The 24,170-nt window shown below is 39.9% G+C and overlaps 1 protein-coding gene across 3 annotated transcripts in view; it reads right to left on the bottom strand.

The window, feature by feature from the left end:
• atg5 (ATG5 autophagy related 5 homolog (S. cerevisiae)) overlaps positions 1 to 24,170 on the bottom strand; it is a 158,969-nt gene that overhangs the window by 30,954 nt on the left and 103,845 nt on the right. The window contains exon 7 of one of the 3 annotated variants that reach the window (XM_072552723.1): positions 8,681 to 8,798. The exons of 1 other annotated variant lie outside the window; for it this stretch is intronic. In XM_072552723.1, coding sequence (XP_072408824.1) covers positions 8,681 to 8,798 — 118 coding nt within the window. Of the gene's footprint in view, positions 1 to 8,680; positions 8,799 to 18,685; positions 23,556 to 24,170 lie in introns of those variants that run through there. One more of the 3 variants, XM_072552733.1, reaches the window with a different exon arrangement.

The raw sequence follows: 24,170 nt of genomic DNA, 5'->3' as shown, positions 1-24,170 counted from the left end.
CTTTAAAGTTGTGTCCCCTCGTGTTTGCCGTCCCCATACCACCATCTCCCCTAAGGCAACAGCTGCATGTCCATCCCCAGTCCAAAGAAACTGATGCATAACAAACAAACAGAAATTTCTGGAGGAACTTAGCAGCTCTGGTAGCATTTGTGGAGAGAAAACAGAGTTGACGTTTTGAGACTAGTGACACTTCTTCAGAACAGATATAGACTGTTCCATCTTTATATTTGTTCATGCAGCTGATCTCAAGAAAACACAGATTGTGCTGGGAACCAATAAAAGAACAAATTACTTTTCTGTGCAGAAATCTCAGCGAACACACACACGTTAGGGGAATGATATTAAATTCTATTTCCATTTAATAAAATTAAACAAACAGTGCTGAAGAATGCTCAACAGCCACATAGAAAGGAAGAACATTAATATCCATTTCAGAATTACTCATTTTGGATCATAAGTAAAGGTCTCATCAAACAGAAGAACCAATTACAGGAATAAATGGAAATAATCAAATCTATCCAAAGCGAGAAGAGAAAATAATCACATTGTTCCAATTTTAAGAATTGCGTTGGCCATTGCTTAGGTTCCTTCCCTAAACTGAACACTTTTTACTGAAAATAAAAAATAGCAAATAAAACATGTATATAATAAAAAGGACAATTAATAATTGCTTAGTAACAGTATTGTTCTAGAATGAAATGAATAAGGTCTATGTGATTTATCTGTGCAGAATCAATACGGAGAGATTTTAGAAGCACAATTTTAATTATTTGGAGATGCTGATGATCGTTCATCCTAGCACATGGGCCCTCTTAGAGCAAAGAGCACTGCAGCACAGAAACAGACCCTTCAGCCCTCTACCCAAGCCTGCATCGACACATTTTGCCTTTCCACATTAAAACTGTCTTCACTTACAGGATCCGTATCCCTCTATTCCCTTCTTATTTGTGTATTCGGCCAGGAGCTTCTTGAATGCTGCTATTGTGTCTTTCACCACTTCCCTGACAGTATGTTCTAGCCACCCTTTGCGTGAAAAACTTGCCCCGCACACCTCTTTTAAACTTTCCTCCTCCCACCACACATCTTGAACCTGCGTCTCCAATTATTAACCCCTCCACCCTGGGAAAAAGCCGCATACTTTCTACTCTATCCATGCCATTCAAAATCCTATAAACTTCTCAACATCCTACATTCCAGTGAAAACAAATTTAAGGTATCTAACCTTTCTTCATAGCTAAAATCTCCTATATCAGGTAACATCCTGGTAAACCTTTTCTGTGTGCTCTCCATAGCATCTACATCCTTCTGGTAGGATTGTGATCAGATATTCCAAATGTGGCTTAACTAAAGTTCTATTAAACTGCAGCATAACTTGTCTATAGTACTCAATGCCCTTTACAATGGCAAACATGCCATAGGCTTTTTTTTTTCCTATCTTATCCATCTGCGCTGCCTTCTTCAATAACCTGTGAACCTGCACACCCAGGTCCCTCTGCTATTAAATACTCCTAAGGTTTCTGCCATTCACACTTCTGATTTCCATCTGTACTGGACCTTCCAAAACGCCTTCACTTCATGTGTCTGGATTAAACTCCATCTGCCATTCTTCTGCTTATGCCTCCAACTGATCTAAATCCTGCTGTATCCTCGACAATCCTCCTCACTATCTACATCTTTGCATCATCCACAAGCTTACTAAGTAGACCAACTACATTTTCCTCCAAATACTTTATGTAGACCATGAACAGCAGAGTTCTACTGATCCCTGTAGAATACCACTAGTCACAGCCGTCCTTGCTGCAAGTCTTCCTTCCACCGCTATCCTCTCTCCCCTCTGACTAAGCCAGTTCTCTTCCATTTTGCCCATTCACCCTGATACCATGTGACTTCACTTTTGGTACCAGTCTGCCATGACAGACCTTGTCAAAGGCTTTACTAAAGTCCATGTAAACACCATCAACCACTTTTCTTTTCGTAATCATCTTCGTCACCTCCTCAAAAGGCTCAATCAAGTTAGTGAGGCATGACTTCCCCTGCACAAAACCATGCTGTCTATCACTGATAAGTCTATTTGCTTCTAAATCTTTTAGACCTTGTTCCTGAGAATCTTTTCCAATCATTTCCCTACCACTGATGAGGGGCTCACAGGCCAGTAATTTCCTGGATTATACCTGCTACCCTTCTTCAAAATAGAACAACACTGGCTACTCTGCAGTCACCTGGGACCTCATCTGTGGCCAAAGAGAATACAATGAAGTCTGTCACTGCTCCAGCAACTCGTTCTTTTGCCTCCCTCAATATTCTGGCATAGATACCATCAAGGCCCGGGGACTTAGCTACCTTAATACCTTCTAAGGCACACAACCTACCTTCCTTTTTAATAACAACTTGACTTTGAAATTCAACACTCCCTTCTCTGAGATCATCCTCCACTAGTTCCTTCTCTTTGGTGAATACTGACACAAAGTATTTGTTTAGGAACTCACTTACCAATCTCTTCTGGGTCCACACACAGATTCCCTCCTTTGAGCTTGGGTGGGCCAACTCTTTCCCTAGCTAATCTCTCGCTTCTTTGTATGTATAAAGAGTCTTCGGATTCTCTTTAATGCTGTTCGCTAATGACTTTTCATGACTTTTAGCCCTTTCAATTCCTTGTTTAAGTTCTTTCTTAATTTCCTTATATACTTCAAGGGCTTTGTCAGTTTTCATCCCTATGTTTGCTTCCTTTTTTTTGACCAAGGAGATAATATCTCTGGTCATTCAAGGTTCACATAACTTACCATACTTGTCACAGGAACTACTGCTCCTGAACTCTTAGCAACTGCCGTTTGAAATACTCCCACATGTCCGATATAGATTTGTCCTCAAACAGCCATCTCCAATAAAATTGCCCAGTACCTGCCTAATATTGTTGCAGTTTGCCTTCCCCAATTTAAGACCTTCACCCGAGGATTGCTGTTATCCCTATCCAAGAGTATCTTAACTCATGGTATTATTAGTCACTAGTCCTGAAATGCCACCCCACTGAAACTTCACTCACTTGGCCGGGCTCATTCCTCGTGTCCAGTATAACCCCTTCCCTGGTTGGACTGTGTATATACTGTGTCAAGAAACCTTCCTGAATGGTCCTTACAAATTCTGCCCCATCCAAGCCCTTAGAACAAAATGAGTCCCAGACAATGTTGGGGAAGTTAAAATTACCCACCTTTTCTCCAAAATCTGTCTACGTATTATCTCCTCTTTCTCCCGCTGGCTGTTGGGAGACATGCAGTGTACTCCCAGCATTGCGATTTCACCTTTCCCATTCCTGAGATCTACCTATATTGCCTTGCTGCATGAGTTCTCAGATGTATCCTTCATTAGTACAACTCCTTTACCAATATTGCAACTCTCCAACCCCTTTTACATACCCTTCTATCACACCTGAAACATTCAAATCCTCGGACATTCCGCCAAGTCTCTGTAATTGCAATACTGTCACAGTTCCAAGCACTAACCAAAGCTCTAAGTTCATCTATCTTGCCTATTCTACTTCTTGCATTAAAACACATTCATTTCAGAGACCACTGGATAAAAGCAAATTACTGCGGATGCTGGAATCTGAAACCAAAAGAAAAAATGCTGGAAATTCACATCAGGTCTGGGAGCATCTATAAAGGAGAGAAAAGAGCTGACGTTTCGAGTCTAACTGACCCTTTGTCAAAGCCACAAAAAAGGGAGAAATAGGGAGGTATTTATACTAGGCTGAGAGAAGTTGAGTCATGGCTCTAGAAGCAAAGGTAGCAATAAAGAGGTGATAATGAGACTGTATAGAGAGATTATAGGTGAGGGTTGTGGCGCGGGAGATGGACCGCACGCTGTCGAGAGCCCTGTCAACAACTATAGGTGGGAAGCCTCGGTTGGAGAAGGAAGAGCACATATTAAGAGCACCACTTTGGAAAGTGGCTTCATCAAAACAAATGCGGCAGAGGCGAAGGAGCTGAGAGAAAGGGATAGAGTCCTTAAAGGACGTAGGGCGAGAAGAGCTATAGTCCAGATACCTGTGGGAGTCAGTGGACTTGTAATGGATATTAGTGGATAGACTATTGCTGGAAATGGAGACCGAAACGTCTATCCATTAATATTCATGTTTGCCTTGGTTTCTAACTCTCCCTCAATTTATACATATATTGCCCTAATCCTCTGGTTCCCACCTCCCACCACACTAGTTTAAAACCTTCCTCAACCATTCTACGAAATACCCCCCCTCCACCGAGGACATTAGTCCCAGTCATAGTGATGTACAGCACGGAAACAGACACTTCAGTCCAACTCATCCATGCTGACTAGATATCCCAACCCAATCTACTCCTACCTGCCAGCACCCGACCCATATCCCTCCAAACACTTTCTATTCATAGACCCATCCAGATGCCTCTTAAATGCTGCAATTGTATCAGCCTCCACCACATCCTCTGGCAGCTCATTCCATACACGTACCACCCTCTGCTTGAAAAAGTTGCCCTGTAGGTCTCTTTTAGATCTTTTCCCTCTCATTCTAAACCTATGCCCTCTCGTTCTGGACTCACCCACCCCAGGGAAAAAAAACTATTTATCCTATTTATGTCTATTTATTCTATCCATGCCCCTCTATAAATTCAGCCCTCAGCCTCCGACGCTCCAGGGAAAACAGCCCTAGTCTATTCAACCTCTCCCTATAGCTCAGATCCTCCAACCCTGGCAACATCCTTGTAAATCTTTTCTGAATCCTTTCAAGTTTCCCAATATCTTCCCAAAAGGAGACCAGAACTGCATGCAATAGTCCAACAGTGCCCTAAGCAATGTCCTGTACAGCCGCAACAATGACCTCCCAACTTCTGTACTGAATACTATGACCAATAAGGGAAAGCATACCAAATGCTGTCTTCACTATCCTATCTACCTGCAACTCTGCTTTCAAGGAGCTATGAACCTGCACTCCAAGGCCTCTTTGTTCAGCAACACTCCCTAGGACCTTACCATTAAGTGTATAAGTCCTGCTAAGATTTGCTTTCCCAAAATGCAGCACCTCACATGTACCTAAATTAAACTCCACCTGCCACTTCTCAGCCCATTTGGCCCATCTCATCAAGATCCTGTTGTAATCTGAGGTATCCTTCTTCACTGTCCACTACACCTCCAATTTTGGTGTCATCTGCAAACTTACTAACTATACCTCTTATACTCACATCCAAATCATTTATATAAATGATGAAAAGTAGTGGACCCAGCACCAGTCCTACCCAGGTGCAACCTATCCAGTCTGTAAAGATTCCTCCTTCCTCAGAACCTGTCCCAATGTCCCACGAATCTGAAATCCTCCCCCTACCCCACATCATCTGTTCATCCGATATATCCTGTTTCCACTCTGACTAGCTCATAGCACTGATAGCAATCCTGAGACAACTACCTTTGAGATCCTACCTTTCAACTTTCTTCCTTGTTCTCTATATTCTGCTTTTAGGACCTCATTCCTTTTTTTTATTAAATCTAGGTTGTTAGTACCAACATGTACCATGACCACTAGCTGTTTGGCCTCTTCCAGAGTGTCCTGCAAATGCAGGGCCCTAGCAACAGGGAGGCAACACACCATCCTAAACTCTCATATGCGGCCACAGAAACAGCTACCTATTTCCTGTACGATTGAATGCCCATAACAAGAGCATTTCTATGCCTATTTCTTCTTCCCTCTACAGCAGACCCATGAATTTGGCTGTTTTGCAGGGGAATACCCACAAGAGATTCCTGCACTGCTTGCTGCACTAAACTTGGGCATCCAGGAGCTGCAGCTGGAGACATTCCTTGCACAGTTGCAAGTCCTGGGCACTGGAAATGTGCCTAACTTTTGACATCGAGTAAGAGGAGCAGTCTATGATTTGGAGCTGGCCTGCCATGTCTTACCCTTTAACTTAATTAATCCTTACAATGTCAAATACTATTAAAACTAAATTGAAGCTGCTGATACTCTCTGCTCCGATAACTGTGTCTCAAAGCTTACTCATTGCTCACGAACAACAGTTTACGCTTGTGCGTCTTTATCTACTGAACTCTCGCTGCCAACCTTTCTCTCACTATGTTGTCTCCTCTCCTCTGAACTTTGCCTATCTTGTTTTTGGTTTACAGAAGGAAAGAAGGATGGAAGCACTACTGTAACGTAATGTTTGGGGCTGACCATTCCTTAACAGAGATTCTTCCATGATACCCTTCACACCCGCACTAACTGCGAAGTCCACTCCCAGAATGCAACTGAGCGATGTCGCACCACCCTCTTCCTCCTACCTTCCTCTTCCTGTGACACAGTGATAGGATCCCTACCCCTGAACCAGGAAGTCCATGTTCAAGTTCCACCTGCTCCAGAAGTGTGTAATAACATCACTAAATAGGTTGATTAGAAAAATAAGTTGAATTTTAAAAAAGAATCAAATTTATGCCAATGTGAAACTTGATTCTTCAGTCTAAGAAGGCTCTGAACACAAGGAGAACACTCATTGAGATTCAGGAGGTTCATACATGAGGTTGCTCATTTCAAAAGTGTGTAATCAAACCAGGCCTGTTGCATTGAAAACACAAATATTCCAAGTATGAGATGTACTTCATGGCTATTAGCGGCACTGGCTGTAATAAGGAAGTATGCTGGCTGAAAGGAATAATGTAACAAAGCCTACTGTGCAAAGTGAAGCAATAAAGATGTAACCCTGACTAGGAAATATAAATCACCACCCTTCATTTGATGCTGGGTAAGAACCTTGATAATTCTTCCTTTACACAATATGGATTGTTGCAGTTGAAGGCAAGAGCTAAAATAGTCAAAGGAAGTGGCAATTGAGCTGCTCACGTCCCAAGAACAAACTTAAGAAGCCTACTCAGTGATCTACAGCAGTACTGTTCTGGGAAAAAGTTACAGCCGCACTTGAACTGATACTGCTGTAATATTTTTGTCAAATCTGGTAATGAACACCATGAAACAAAACTACAATGCACAACAATTCAAATCGCTTGGAAGAAGGAACTAATTACTCAAAATAAACCCAGAAAATACCAAAGCTCAGCTTTACTAGGTTTTCTTTTGAACATCTTTTGTGTCTAGTTTTTAATGAGCAATGACTCATGACACCAGAAGAATGGAGGGATGAATGCCTTGAATTTTCATATGTACTGGACCTACACAGACAAACAAAAGGAGTGTCTGAGAATAGCCTATGCTTTAAACTAGAAATTTGGCTGTAGAACTTAACCACCATTCAAAAGCATTTTGTAATGGTCGATAGCAAAGCAGCAATATGAATTTCTGAAATATTTGACTAGAATTTTCAATACCATAAAACCAATCAGTAAGCTTTGTGAAAATAAAATCACCTTGAGAACAATGGGTTTTGTAACTTCTGTGCTTTGTTAACTTGAATTTAAGAAGCCACAAGTCCATATTTGTTGACATATACAACATGGCTAAAATATTAAGTTAAATGAAAGATAAAAATCAGTTGTCTTTATGCCTCCTGCTTTAAAACCAACAGTAAGGAATGTTTCAGTGCTTTGCTTTGACAAATGAGTAGCGAATTTAAAAATCAGAATAGAAAATCACAGAAATCCTATTCATTAAATGACCATTAACTAAAATCTCCCATTTTTCTCAAAACCACATTATATTTACTCAAATAAATAAACTCAAAAAATGCCCTCTTGATTGCCTCAACTGAATCTTTCTCCACTATATTTCCAGGCAGTACATTTCATGCCCTAACTACTCGCTGAGTAAAAATAGTTTTTCCTCACTTCACCCTTGCTTCTTTTGTCGATCACTTTAAATCTAGATTAGAGTGGTGTTGGAAAAGCACATCAGGTTAGGCAAATCCGAGGAACAGGAAAACCGGCATTTCGGGCAACGGTCCTTCATCAGGAAGGGCTTTTGCCCAAAACATCGATGTCCTTTCTCCTCGGATGCTGCCTGACCTGCTGTACTTTTCCATCACGACTCTAATCTTGACTCTGATCTCCAGCATCTGCAGTATGCACTTCCATCCACTTTAAATCTAGGCTTTCTTTCCCTTGTTCCTTTCATGAACGGGAGCAATTTCTCCCTAACTATGCTATCCAGCTTGTTTGTGATTTTGAAAACCTTAATCAATCGCCTCCTAAACTTTTTCTGAGGAGAAACCCAGTCCTAACTTCAATCTATGCTGAAATCCCTTATCTGTGGAATCGTTGTTCTAAACAGCTTTCACACATTCTTCAGTCCATTCACATACTTCCTATGTGTGTTATACACAAGACTCCAGCTGAGTACTCTTTCCACCACTCATCTAATTTTGTATCCATATTGCTACTGACCATTTTATTCCAAGATCAATAATTTTCTCCGCATGTGTTGCATGGAACTGCGCCGAACACTTTCCAAAATTCCTTGTACATCTCATCAATAACAGTACTCTCATTGAGCCTGTTACCTCTTCATAAAACTCTAGCAAGTTAGTTAAACATGACGCCCCCTTTAGAAATCCACGCTCTTTCTAGTCAACCTCTCCTGGTTGCTGAAATTATTTGTAGATAATTTAAACATATCTTGTACAAAACAAAAATTAGATAAAGGGCAATATTTCTCAAAAGCTACAGAACTGAACTCAAAACTGGAATCGCTTGACTAAATGAAGGATCAGAATCTTACCTTCAGGAGTTACAGCAGCAGGGAACATTTCTTTCAACAAGTCACCAAGATTATGTGGATGTCCTTCTGAACTAATTGGGCGAAATAGTTTCTGAATAAATGGCCGCTCATTTAATGGCTGTAATACAAAGAATTAATTCTGCTTAAAATTCAGCATGCAGATTTACATTAGATAAACTAGCTTGCAATCACTGGTTCACCACATAGCTTGAAATCTTACTGTACTAAAATTGCAGCCTGTCTTAATGTATGTATGTATTATAACAAAAGCTTATGGTCCTTAAAAAGAATCTTGGCTGTGCATTTAACATCAAACACTAAATTAAGGTTCTCACACTAATGCATCACTGCTATTTCAATAAAGTAGATTACGTATTGTTTAACTGTGCAGCTCGAGACAATGCATCAGGTAGCTTTTCAATATGAGAGGAGACTGCGTACAATACATCTCTAAACATGCCTCATTGTCTATTATCCTCTCCCCATTTTGTTTAAATGACATGCCTGTTTTTGAAGTTATAAACAGTTCTGAATTCTTCAGAGCGCTTATTTACTCTCACCAATTGATCCTGGGTTCACTCATATCAACTACTGATTGGCTGTAAGGTGTATGTGGTTTGCATATTCCAAAATACGTCATTGATTTCATAGGAACTGTGAAGACAATTGTGCAAATCAAAGACAAAGGAGGCAATAAATGTCTTGGAATGCTTTATGAAAATCTAAATTGATTTGATTAGCAGTTGAACCAGTTCAGCTTTCCCGTGGCTGTATGTTTTTTTCCCCCCAAAACCTAAACTATTGCTCACTTAACATTAATCTCAGGTAAGGGGGAATTCAACAACTCCTCTGAAACAGGCTTACCATACGGATGTAGGTGGTACAATTTGAAAATGGACCATGAGCTCTCTGGCAGCCCTGGAGAAAATTCATCCCTCAACTAATACTACTGAGAAAGTTAATCAGATTACTAGTCCTTTGAGAAAACTTGCTCTGTACAAGTTAGCTGCCATATTTACTTATAAATTAATGGGAATTAAAGTTTCCATTGGCTATGATTTGGTCTATGATGTTCAAACTAGTATCTTGTGTAATTGCATAATATATTGCACTGTCTCTCTTAAATTTCTGAAACAAAAGTACTTCAAATGTAATGAATTACTTCAAAGTGTTAATCATCATAAGAAGGGTGTCATAAATCCCTGAGTTCATCATTTATAAAAGGTGCAAACTGATCTTAACAGCTAACAGCATACCTCGTGGTGGGAAGAAAACACCACCATAGTGCGAGTATCACAAATTAAATTTAGACATGAAAAGATAACATTTGTTTAAACAAGGGCAGAGTAACCTTCACATTTATACAATTAAAGGGCAATACTACTTGATTCAACCTGGTTATAGAGTTATAGAGATGTATCGCATGGAAAAAGTCCCTTTCGTGCAACCTATCCATGTCAACCAGGGATCCCAACCTAATCCAGTCCCATTTGCCAGCACTTGGCCCATTTCCTTCCAAACCTTTCTTCTTATCCATATACTCAACGAGATGCCTTTTAAATGCTGTAATTGTACCAGCATTCACCACTTCCTCTGGCAGTTCATTCCATATATGCACCACCCTCTGCATGAAAATGTTGCCCCTTAGGTTGCCTTTATATCTTTTCCCTCTCACGCTAAACCTATGCCCTCTAGCTCTGGACTCCCCTACCCCAGGAAAAATGCCTTGTCTATCTACCCTATCCATGCCCCTCACGATTTTATAAACCTCTATAAGGTCACCCCTCAGCCTCCAACACTCCAGGGAAAACAGCCCCAGCCTATTCAGCTTCTCCTTATAGCTCAAATCCTCCAACCCTGGCAACATCCTTGTAAATCTTTTCTGAACCCTTTCAAGGTTCACAAAATCCTTCGATAGGAAGGAGACCAGAATTGCACGCAATATTGTAAAACTGGCCTAACCAATGTCCTGTACAGCCCTACTCTTCAAAGAAGTTACTTTACAAAGCACACCAAATAAAAATAATCAAGGCAAATAAATTACTTAGAAGTAGTAGAAATGCAACAAAATACTACTTGTCATTTAGAAAAGTATACGTGATGAATCCTTTGCCAATGGCACACATTTTGCAAGATGCCAAGGATAATGAACTTACAGCATACTTAAAAATTAAAGGTAACTGTTTCTTACATATCACACAACTTAGTAAAAATCCATAGGCACTGTAAATCTGAAGCAAACCCAGAAAATGGTTGACACCACTCATTAGCTGGGGTAAAAACAAAGTTACATTTTCAAGTATGGCCCATTTGTCAGGTCTCTCCATAGATGCATAGAACTGTTGAATGATTTCAGTGTTTTCAATGACAAGTAGTGATCATGTTATAAATCAGAAGTCTTTGTTCTAAACAATTTTCTAGATTTCAATGTAAGAGACTAAATTTAAAGTGGTTTGCATTCACATTGCATCTTTACCATGAAACATTACAAAACATTTCACAAGAGGTATTACAGGAAATAATTGTACTAAGACACAACACGTATTGGAGCAGATCTCTAAAAGCATAGTAAAAGTGGGTTTAAAGGAGATTCTTAAAAGGAAGAGAGAAGTGGTTGGGGGTGGGGGGGGGGGGAGGAGTTTAAGGGAGTAATTTCAAATCTTAGGCTATTGTCAGCACTGTCATTAGTACTGCAGCAGAATGGTCAGAATTTGAACAGCATACATCTGAGAGATGAAGGGCTATAGGAGAGCAGAGATAGGGATGGGTGAAGCCAGGCAAGTACATGAGGGAAAAAAAAGGAAGTTAATTTAGAAACAAGGTATTGTTTAAGTCAGGGAGCCAATGTGGATCAGCGAGTTTGGAGCAGAGAACTCAAGAGGCCACAGGCTACATACAGCCTGAAAGAAAGTGCACAGGACCTATTATTTGGATATAGAACATGCGTGAACAGCTGTGCAAAAAATTTAATGGGATCATGCACAGCTAGATCCTACAGGAATGATGGGAGGCCAGCCATGAATGCATTGGAAAATTTAAGTCTAAAAGTAACAAAACTAGATGAAGGTTCCAGGAGCAGATGACCTCGAGCAATGGTGCTGTCAGAGTTTTGAGAAAAGCACAGAGATACAGCAGGGTGCCAGTGTACAATGTGAAAATCAATTATGTACTTTTGGATGATGTTGCCTACAGACAGCAAATAGATGAGAAATAGGAAGGGTTATAAAATAGGTACTTGGGTAACACTCCAGGAGCACACGCAGCAGTCATCCCAGGTAACTCGCTGAAATCAGACGTGCAAGAATGGAACAAAATAAAGTTATGGGAATGAGGTTTAACCTATTTGAAAAGGTAACAAAAAGAAACTTTCAAGGAAAATGAAGTATGACACTTAATCAGAGAAGTGCTATTCACTAGATGTGAAATTGCCAGTTTATCACCAAGATAAGGTTTGTTTCAATCCGGTCACTGCCCAATTAATTGTAAGGAAGGAAAGAGCTAGGAAATTAATCGTGTGTTATGCAGTAGCCATGCTGGAAAATTGCAGGAAATGTCATGCAAAGACAGTTTATAACTGAGGTATCTGCTTCATGTAGTCAAACAGCCATTCGTATTCATTGTCAGAGGTTCACATAAAAAAAATCATTATGTCCTGAAGGAATCAAGGATCCTATGTAACCATAATTGTCAACGGTCTTGATTGAGAAGAGAGTTCTGCCCAGTTGGAAGAAAGGAAGGTTTGCTTTCAATGAAAATGTTAAAAATCACACAACACCAGGTTATAGTCCAACAGGTTCATTTGGAAGAACTAGATTTCGCAGCACTGCTCCTTCATCAGGTGGTTGTGGAGTATAGCTTACTGACGAAGGAGCAGCTGTCCGAAAGCTAGTGCTTCCAAGTAAACCCGTTGGACTATAGCTTTGTAACCCCAATCCAACACTGGCACCTCCAAATCAGGACTATAACCTGGTGTTGTGTGTCACAAAGCTAGTCCTTTTTTTAAAAAAGTGGTTTCTTGGCTCAAGGGTACACTGTCCTTGATTTTTTTCAGAGGGGTAATGATCTGGGAGGGCTGCAATCAGCCTGGTTTGGTGCAAAGATGAAAAAGGACTTTGAGAGGCCTTTTGTTTATATGTGAACAGATGAGACTTCAGAACAAAGTGGTCATGTTTTAGAAGTGACCTGTATAAAGAAACGGGAATGGTCAACTCTCTAGTTGAGCTGTTTGAGTTCAGTTCTGTTCAACAGGGAGCTGTGGGGAAACTCACTCTCTCTCTTTTTCTGCCCTTCAACTTCAACCTGTAAGCAGGTGTTCCATTTATGTTGGTTTTTAAAAGGGAGTTTGGTTATTGGGACTGTTGTGTAAATTTGAAACAGCATAATTAAGTCCAGTTGGATAGGCTGATATTCTGTTGGGGTTCTTTATTCTGTTCTTTGTATTTCATTGTGTAATTTTGTGAACAATTTTTTGTCTGTTTTAAAATCTAGTAGTCAACCTAGCTAACTTAATCCGGGTAATTTTCACTGTACACTTACTGAAACAAATTGCTAAGTTATGATCTGGGGCTACCGGCTTAAGGAGGTTTTGAGGGGTCTGGCCTAGCCTGTAACATGTGTGACTTTTAATGTTGTCTACCCCAGTCCAACACCGGTACTTACACTACAATGAAAATGACTAAAAGATCTCTCTGGGATCTGAGTACATGTTTACATTTTAAAAAATGCCTTCACACAAAGTTCAATTTCAATGCTTACTCAACTATGCATTTGAGTTCTGTTAAAAAAAGTGTGCCACTGTCATTTTCTATTTCCTGACGAGAGATTCACAGTCATGAAGGAATTACATGAACTGATTCGGTTTGCAGTTTTACTATTAACTAAATCTCAACACAATTACAATCATAGATTTTTATTAAACGTTTTCCAACATTTCATGAGTGGTAAGGTTGTGTGGCTGGTGGTGTTGTTGGTATATGCTAAAGGATCATTTCTAACTGTAATACTTCAAATAGGTATGCACAACTGTTCAGCGTTTTTGTTTCACGCCTTAATTTTGTAAGAAGCAAAAGTTAACTGTCTTCTAAAAATGATGTAGGTCTTGGCTTGTCCTATATTTTCTATCCAAACTGTCAATCACTCACATTCAATGTAACACCTGAGCCTATGTGCCAGACACACAGTGCTTGGAGATAAGTAATCAGTCAGCTCTGCAAATGTAGATGCCTGGTCTTGACACCTGTAACTAAAAGCCCTCTGTTTTTAAGGAGGTTGGGGAATTGAGAGCAAACAAAACAGAAATACGGCGCACATTAACAGTGGTGCACATATAGGATTACCAGAAAAACTGAGTCACTGGCAGGATGTGAAGGATTTGCAAGATTAGCTGTAAAGTTTAGAAGGTGAGAGTGCATAGGTTGTAATTAGATGACAACATTTTAATACATTTTTAATTAGATCCATCAATAATTAACTCTTTCAATATAAAAGGAATGCTAATCCCATTGCTGTATTTCAATTCCCTATGCCACAAACAGATAAATATTTTTAAGAGTGCATTAGGAACAGTTTTGTGGTCCAATGCCGTTATGTTGAATTTAGTTAATTCTTTATCAGATAGTTGTAATACTGGAGAACATAATTTAATTTAGATTTCAACCCTATAACTTATTGGTCACATGAGAATCATCAATTTTATAATGACCACATGTAAACCTCAAATTACGTTCCAAAGTTTCCAGATCAAATAAAAAACAATGCAAACGAAATAAAGAATTAAATGCAACACACAATGCATCTCATTCAATTATCTAAGTTTTAGTGTGAGAGGCTTAAGAAAATCTTTAGTGTCCCACAATATTGAAACATTTTCAATTCCAGGGAAATATAAGACTCAAGGAAGACGACAACCATGGAGTTCATTCCTGATCCCTATCTTGAGATCTATACTGGCAAGTGCATGTAGTTAAAGGTCAGGCGAGGACAGAACCAAGTTTAACAACGATCCTTTTCCCGCTTTGTTTTATGATTCCAGTAGAAACCAATAAGGCTTTTATTGCGACAAAGATCAACATTAACTGAATGTATTATTATGAAACCTAATACTCTAAACTGCAGAACAAGTTACTTAGAGAGTTTTAACCTGATAGGCCAGATATCTGTAGAATTGCAATCTTTTACTTACGAGTACAAAGTCAGTGTTAGCATTTCTTTTGAACAGGAGTCATACTGGGCTCAAAATATCAATTCTGTTTCTCTCTCCAGAGATGTTAGCAGATTTGCTATTTTATTTTGCATCTCCTTCACATGCAGCACTTTGTTCTTATTTAAATATTTAATTCACTGCCACTTCTCTTTCAGGCACGCATTCCTTGAATTTTTGCTCTTCTCTCTGAAGGGATTTCTGTTTGAACCTTAGTTGCTTCATCTTCATTGTTACCTACATTACTCAGAGGGTTTGATAACATGTTTAACAAAATGTGCTCTCTCGGCCACTTCTTCTTCCTAAAGTGACTGTCCCTGGATTTGACTTACTCCAAACTGAACTTTCATCCTTCATTATTTGAATCCACCTAGGATACAGGTATTTCTGCAACATACTATGCTCCTTACAGCTACACGGTCATATGCACGTTCTTGATCTCTCTCTTTCCATCAGTACTACCCTTTACTATTTCAAAGCTGTCATAATCCTCAGTCCAATTTCATCTCATTTGATGTCTCTACAATAAACAATTTCTTTTCTTTTCAAGTGTTAAGGAACACAGTTTCCAATAGCTCAAGATCCAATACTTTTGGATCCTTTCTCTCCACTTTTTCCAACTGACTCCATCGCTCCTTCACAGGTAGCGGCCATTTGGACCATCATGTCTGCACTGCTTCTCTGAGCATATTAGCTTAGTGCCAACCCCCTTCCCCTGTAACCGTGCACATTGGATGATCATTTAAACAGAAACAATGGCTTCATGTATGCCTCAATTGAGTCTGTCTCCACCACATTTCCAGGCAATACATTCCATACCCAAAAGCTTTTTCTCACCTCACATTTGCTTCTTTTAGAAAAGAGTTTAAATCTGTGCCCTCTCATTCTTGATTTGTTCATGAGTGGGGAGTTCTTCCTTATCCACTTTGTTAACACCTCTAATGGTTCTGAAAATTTCTACCAAATCTCCTCTCAGTTTTCTCCTCTCAAAGCAAAACAGTCAAGGTCTCCAAACTTTTCTCATAACTAAGTGTCTCATCCCTAGACCCATTCTCTGAAACCTCTTCTACATTCTCAAATGCATTCACGTCCTTCTTAGTGTGATGCCTAGAATGGTACACAGCAAGTCCAACTCAGATCCAACCAATGTCTTATAAAACTATCATAATCTCCCTGCTCATGTTATATGACCCAATTATGAAGCCTAGAGTACTGTATGCTTGATTCAGAGTCACAGACTGTTCTCTACTTATCTTACTACCTTTAATGATTTATGTACATACAGACTGAGATATTTCTGCATCTGCACACCCTTCAGAATAATTCCTTTTGTTTTATACACAAAGAGAAACAAACAATCGGTGGAATAGCTCAGGAGGCTCTGGCAGCACCGCTAAAAAGAAATCAGAGTTAACGCTTTAGGTTGAGTGACCCCGCTTGTCTATGTTCTTTGTACCAAAGTGCATCATTTCACACTTCTCCACATTAAACTCCATCTGCCACATATCTACCCACTCACTGTATCATTGTCCTTTTGAAGTTCTATACTGTTCAGCTCACAGTTTTGCATCATTTTCAATCTTTGAAACTAATCTCTGCATACCCAGACCCAGGGATTTATGGGGAATCAGAAAAAGTAAGGGTCCCAACACTGACCAGAGGAGCTCCATTACTGACGTTCTACCAGCCCAAAACAAAAACCCATTAAATATTCCTTATTAGCTACCCCTCAGCCAATTTTATACCCATGCTATTGTTGTCCCTGATATTCCATGACCTACAACTTTTTCCACAAGTATGTTCTGTGGCTGAATAACTTTGGGATGCTTTCTTTCTAATCCTACCTCTTGCACGTTCTGTAGTAGTACAGGTAGACAATCCTTTATCCGAAATCCGAAAAGCTCTGAAACCTGAAGTTTTTGTCATGAAGTTTTTTTTCCCATTTACAATGTTGTTTGGGGTGCAGACAGTTAACCCAACCCCACACCCACTCAATCTACATCACACTGGGGGTGTGACCCAGCACTGGCAGGCATCAGTTCTGTCTCATAGAACATAGAACAATACAGCACAGAACAGGCCCTTCGGCCCACGATGTTGTGCCAAACTTCTATTCTAGATTAAGCACCCATCCATGTACCTATCCAAATGCCGCTTAAAGGTCGCCAATGATTCTGACTCTACCACTCCCACGGGCAGTGCATTCCATGCCCCCACCACTCTCTGGGTAAAGAACCCACCCCTGACATCTCCCATATACCTCCACCTTTCACCTTAAATTTATGTCCCCTTGTAACACACTGTTGTACCCGGGGAAAAAGTTTCTGACTGTCTACTCTATCTATTCCCCTGATCATCTTATAAACCTCTATCAAGTCACCCCTCATCCTTCGCCGTCCCAACGAGAAAAGGCCTAGAACTCTCAACCTATCCTCGTATGACCTATTCTCCATTCCAGGCAACATCCTGGTAAATCTTCTCTGCACCCTCTCCAAAGCTTCCAACTCTTTCCTAAAGTGAGGTGACCAGAACTGCACACAGTACTCCAAATGTGGCCTAACCAAAGTCCTGTACAGCTGCAACATCACTTCACGACTCTTGAATTCAATCCCTCTGCTAATGAACGATAATACACCATAGGCCTTCTTACAAACTCTATCCACCTGAGTGGCAACTTTCAAAGATCTATGTACATAGACCCCAAGATCCCTCTGTTCCTCCACCTGACTAAGAACCCTACCATTAACCCTGTATTCCGCATTCTTATTTGTCCTTCCAAAATGGACAACCTCACACTTGGCAGGGTTGAACTCCATCTGCCACTCCTCAGCCCAGCTCTGCATCATATCTAAGTCCCTTTGCAAACAACAAATGCCCTCCTCACTGTCCACAACTCCACCTATCTTCGTATCATCTGCAAATTTACTGACCCACCCTTCGACTCCCTCATCCAAGTCATTAATAAAAATTACAAACAGCAGAGGACCCAGAACTGATCCCTGCGGAACTCCACTTGTAACTGGGCTCCAGGCTGAATATTTACCATCTACCACCACTCTCTGACTTCGACCGGTTAGCCAGTTTTCTATCCAATTGGCCAAATTTCCCTCTATCCCATGCCTCCTGACTTTCCGCATAAATTCAGGGCTCGTAGTTTTCATAGGTGCATCTGCTGTTCAGTAAGATTTTTAAAAATTTCACTGTTAAACTGTCACTTATTCCGAAATCCAAAAAATTCCAAATTCCAAAAACCAGCTGGTCCCGAGGGTTTCGGATAAAGGATTGCGTACCTGTATTATGTTGGACTCAAAACACTAACTCCACTTCTCCCTCCACAGATGTTGCCAGATCTCCTGCATGCTTTGGTTTTATTTTACCATTTCTCTATTCAGTGACCAAAGGCATTATCCCTCAACTTCCTGTAATTCGTAAACTGAGCACTCCAGCAGCCAGACTCACACCAATGCAAGCTACCTTTGCCCATGCCAGGTCGAATCTACCAAAGTGTGTAAATTTTCAATGGTTCCATTTCGAATCAGAGTGGCTTCTCACAAGCATTGTCTGCTAGCCAACAACATAAGCAGCTTTTCTTCTCTTGTTAAAAAATCACACAACACCAGGTTATAGTCCAACAGGTTGAACTGGAAGCACTAGCTTTCAGAGCGCTGCTCCTTCATCAGGTGGTTGTACGAATCATTTCTCCTCTTACTAATCACAGTAGCTGCTATCTGCCGCTCTCTCCCTGTATGCTCAGGAATCTGTCATTCTCTGTTTCAATGCCTCAAAAGGTATAAAGTCTGCAATAGCACATCCATCCTTGTGTGTTCAGGTGTTAAACATGGCACATGCATTTCAATAACACTCAGTCTGTACGTCTGTTCCCCAAAAGTAACATGACACAGGTTTGTTGTCAGGTAGAACTTGTCCCAGGACACATGATCCACTTTATTATTCTTTTATGCCTTGAATTAAAGGGACAGCTTAATAACATAAGACTTATAAAACTTCACACCCGTAACAATGCCATTGAAATTTAAAACCTTTTACCTCTCAACCTAAACAATATCACAAAAAAGGTTGCGAATGTTATCACTGCAATTGATTATCTCATCATAAGGTGTTTGAAATAATTTTAGATGAGTAACAGACAATGAACCCAAACGCACCAAGAAAATTGATAGTTGTGTCATTAAGTCAGAAAATGCATGCAGAGTAAAAGCACATGATTTTGCTCACTCTGATCCATTTTTACAGGAGATTGCAGATAATGCTTGGCGAACAAATCCATGACACACCTGCTGTGTTAGCCCTTATAAAAGTAGGCAAATGACTCACATGAGCTGAAATTCAGGCTTTATCTGAATCAGCTGATGTATCGGTGTACCGTATGTATTTACTAATATTCTGTTTCAGACCTATTTATAAAAAAAATGAGGTTACAACAGTTAGTCATTTCCTATTACAATGTATCTAAACTAATACTGCACATTTTCCAGATGCAGCCAATTCAGTACAAGATTGTCAATATTCTAAATATTCCATTCCTACGCTTTGTTCATTACCAAAAAAACTGCTGTCAATTGAGACAATTTTGCCTTAGGAATTTATCATATATTTATACGGTACCTTCAAAATCATAAAATAACAGAAGCTACTTCAGGTGCACAAGGAAATGTGTACACTAAAGACACATTAAAATACATTTCAATTTTCTGGTCACCGTTCCTGTTAAAGAAGATCTTGAAGGAATATAAACAGATAGATTGTAGAAGGGGTGAGTGGGCCTTGAATGTTGGAGGGTCAAGGCAGCAGTGGGGAAATAGGCAAAAAGATTTAATTTGCTAGGATCATGTCTTGGGGTGAAAATAGCAAATTAAAGATAAAGGGAACACTGGACTGAAACACCAGGGTAGGGGATTTAAATTCAAGGTGCTGGAGGAACTGTGAGTCAAATACAGATTTGAGAGGATGGGGATGATGGACTAGCTTACAGCTGCCAGCTGAATAAGACAGAAGTTGCACAGTTTCACATGAACTGAAATTTATTTAGGATGGGGAACTTATCAGGAGGATTGGACAAAACTGGGTTCAAAAGTGACATGACAGAAGCTTTCAATAACAAATGAATGAATTGCGGCAGTGTGGAAAGGTGAAGAGGAGTGGATTAAAAACTCAACTCTGGTTTCAAATCAAAGAGTCTAGTGAGGCTGATAGTAGCCGAGAAGAGTATGAATTAGTGGTAAGGATACAGATTTCAAACTGGATTTAGACTTCTTGATGTTGACATGGTTGAAGAGTTCTGAAGAGAAAGAGCATGACTAGAATAGGTGGGGGATCTGGGAGAAAGCTTGACTTCATCAGCCCAAAAAAGGAAGAAGCAACAAAATCTATTTACTGTGAAGAAATCCGTGAATTCTTTATAATGTTAGCTGACAGGATAATGTTAAGCAGGCAGTTGACAGTGCGGGAAAAGCAGCACGATTATCTTTATACTCCAAAGTCAGAAGTCACATGACACCAGGTTATAGGCCAACAGAGTTATTTGAAATCATAAGCTTTCAGAGTGCACTCCTACACCTGACAAAGGAGCACCACTCCGAAAGCTTGTGATTTCAAATAAACCTGATCTATACCTGGTGTGGTGCGACTTCTGACTTTGTCCAACCCAGTCCAATACTGGCACCTTCACTTTATGCTTCAGAAAGACATGAGAGTAATAGCGATATTGCAGTGTACAATATCACTTCGTCAAGCTTGAAGTGGGTTATGTCAGACCTGGCGATGAAGGGTTAAGTCAGTTTTAGATAAGATGCTTTTCAGTTGGACTAGAGGTTGTTGTACAAGAGAAAGTACTAAGCTGAGAGACCATGCAGACTTATCTGAGCACAAAAGCATGAGAAGTGCTGCAAAGGTATACTGGGGAAAGAAAAAGGAGTACCAAGGGGTAGGTAATTGGAAATTTAGAGCATTTGGAAATGATTTACATAAGTGTTTATTTCTTTCCTTTCTCCCTCTCAGACAAAAAGTCAAATTGAAAGGATCTGGTGGACGAGAGCGTAATGATAAAATGCCTGAAAATAACTTTATTGGTGATTAAAACTACAACACAATCTTGATCATATGTGCCAATGGGCTGAGGAGTGGCAGATGGAGTTTAATTTAGATAAAAGCGAGGTGCTGCATTTTGGGAAAGCAAATCTTAGCAGGACTTATACACTTAATGGTAAGGTCCGAATAAAGAGACCTTGGCGTGGAGGATCATAGTTCCTTTTAGGTAGAGTTGCAGGGAGATAGGATAGTGAAGGTGGTGTTTGGTATGCTTTCATTTATTGGTCACAGTATTGAGTTGGGAGGTCATGTTGTAGTTGTAGAGGACATTGGTTAGGCCACTTTTGCAATATTGCATACAATTCTGGTCACCTTCCTATCGGAAGGACGCTGGAAACTTGAAAGGGTTCAGAAAAGATTTACAAGGATGTTGCCAGGGTTGCAGGACTTGAGCCATAGGGAGAGGTTGAATAGGCTAGGGCTGTTTTCCCTGGAGCATCGGAGGCTAAGAGGTGACCATATAGAGGTTTATGAATCATGAGGGGCATGGATATGGTAGTAGACAAGGTCTTTTCCTTGGGGTAGGGGAGTCCAGAACTAGAGGACATAGGTTTAGAGTGAGATGAGAAAGATATAAAAGGGACCTAAGGGGCAACATTTTTACACAGAAGATGGTGCATGCATGGAATAATCTGCCAGAGGAACTGTGGAGGCAATACAATTGCAATATTTAAAAGGCACCCGAATGTATATGAATAGAAAAGGTTTGGAGGGATATAGGCTGGATGCTGGCAAGAGGAACTAGATTGGGTTGGGTTATCTGGTCAGTATGGACAAGTTGGACCGAAGGGTCTGTACATCTCTATGACTCTATAACACCACGGAATAGGGTTCTTGTGATAGACTAACAGTGTCCCTATGTCCAGGCTAGAAGAACTGGTTCAAGTCCCACCTCTCCAGGAGATGTGTAATCACATTTCTAAATAGGTTGATCAAAAATATCTACTCCACAAAGAGATTTCATGTTAAACTTGCTTCCATCAGGTTGTTTCAATGATCACTTTGCTTAGCCAATAGTGAAGGACTTCTTCGGAATGAATAAAACTATTAAAAAATTGAAAAGAGAGAATTCCTTACTGAAGTTCTCAACTTTGGGTTATCCTATTAATGAAACATTAGTCATTTTAGTGATGCCTCACTTATACAACTTCTACACTGCGCTAGAGCGACTCAGTGGAAACTTTTCAATAGGCAATTGTCATTGCTCAGACTCTTAAAGTCAACCCAGGTCAGATTAGCACAGCCACTTAGAACATCAGAGAATAATGTTTTAGGGTTTGGAATGTGTAAAGAATTCAACCATTTCACGGGTCATCTGAAATATAATGTTGTCATTAACGTTTTGTAAGAATCTGATAGACATCTTCAATCTCAGTTAAGTAATAAGTTCAATGCTTTGACAGTTTGGTGATCAGCACTTTCTTAGGGAATTTAGGGATGGCCAAAAAACCGCTGGCCGAGCCAATCAACAAACTAAAAAAAAATTATTGGTTTTATTTTTACATAAATTTATGTACTAAAGATGCATTACAATTGTGCAAGGAGATGTTTCGGGATTGCATATATCTCAGGGGACAACACAGTGCATTACAGATCACATCTTAATATCAATATATAGACTTATACAGTCGCAGTACAAACTCCACCACGCAGATCAAATTAAACTCAATTTGGGTGTTCTGTACACACCGCAATCCCTGCAGGTTGAGGCCACTGATGTGAAACATTCCCATTTCGAAAGGCACCTTGGATTTGCGTCAAAGGTTGGGTGCAGTCCCCCTGAACAGTTACTAAACTCTGCAACATATTATCAATAATTTTCCAGCAAAGAGTTACATTCATTGACCAGCAGTTCAGCAAATTCCAAGCTATTGCATCTTATTATTAGAGCTCAACTCAAGAAGGTTCAAAATCAAGGGAATTGAAAGAGTTGTAAGGAGAACTATGTCTACTTGAGGGAAACTTTGGCATCCAAGGACATACATTTAAAATAATTGGAAGTAGCAATAAAAAAAATCAGAGGTGCAATGAGAAATAATAATTTTGTTTTCACTCTAAGTTATAGCAACTTAAAATGTACAGTCTGCAATGGGGAAAAACAGATTTAACAATAACTTCACAAGAAACTGCAGCAATGTTGTAAAAGTTGGCAATGAGATTAATTGGTAAAAACAAAGAAGAGCTGTATTCAGTGTTCTTATTCAACTGTAGCTGCAAAAAAGCTGGAGATATAAATTTCAACAATTTTGTAGCATACAATGAAAGTTTTCCAACAATCTTTGATCCAGAAAGTCAATGCTCAAAAATATACAGCAACCAAGACACATTAATGAAATTTTTGCTAACTACAGCCTTGTGTTTGAATAATCCAGAAGCCTTAATTCTTAAAAATGATACTTGGTGCCAGTTAAATGTGAGCACACATCCTTTTAAATAGTTGTGCAGTCAGATCGCCCCAGAAGTTGAGTTCTAAAGCGTGGGTGTAGAGGATCGATGATGCTGTGAAGATCACGTCATTGGATTAGTAATCCAGAGCCACAGGCTAATGTCTGGGGACATGGTTTCAAGCTGTACATAGGGTGAAACATGAATCAGTAAAATCTAGAAACAGAATTTAGTTTAACTGCAATCATGTAAGCATTGTTCATTATTGTTAAAACCCCTTTGGTACACTAATGTCCTTTAGAGAAGAAAATCTGCTGTTCTTTACCTGGTTGTTTTACATGTGAATGCAGACTAACAGCAATGTGGAGGACTCTTTACTGCCCACTGTAATGACACCAGCTACTCAATTCAACTTGATTCTATTAGGGATGGTTACAACCATATCCCATACAAGGATGAAGAAATAAAAACTTAAAGTAAATATTGCTTGATGATCAAAATCCTCAAGTTTTGTACTGCCTTTCCAAACAGTGTTTCTAATCCTTTGTGATTGCTAAACTATACCTTGTCCAAATCTATATGCAGATTAAGAAATGCAATGGGAGAGAATTACAAGGGAACCTCAATTATCCGAACACAATGGGCAGGAATTATTTCGTTCGGATAATCAATTAATCGTTTAATCGATTAAATGCCTTTCCTCTGGGGCTCAGAGTTTTAAAAAGTCTGCTCCTCATTCAGGAGACTAGCAGGAGCACTTACCGTGCGAGGCCCCGCCCCCATCGAACCCCACCCCTC

This window comes from Chiloscyllium punctatum, chromosome 3, assembly GCF_047496795.1.
Source record: "Chiloscyllium punctatum isolate Juve2018m chromosome 3, sChiPun1.3, whole genome shotgun sequence".
Lineage (NCBI taxonomy): Eukaryota > Metazoa > Chordata > Chondrichthyes > Orectolobiformes > Hemiscylliidae > Chiloscyllium > Chiloscyllium punctatum.
Note: the sequence above shows the minus strand (reverse complement) of the source record. Positions and strands in the feature narration are given on the sequence as shown.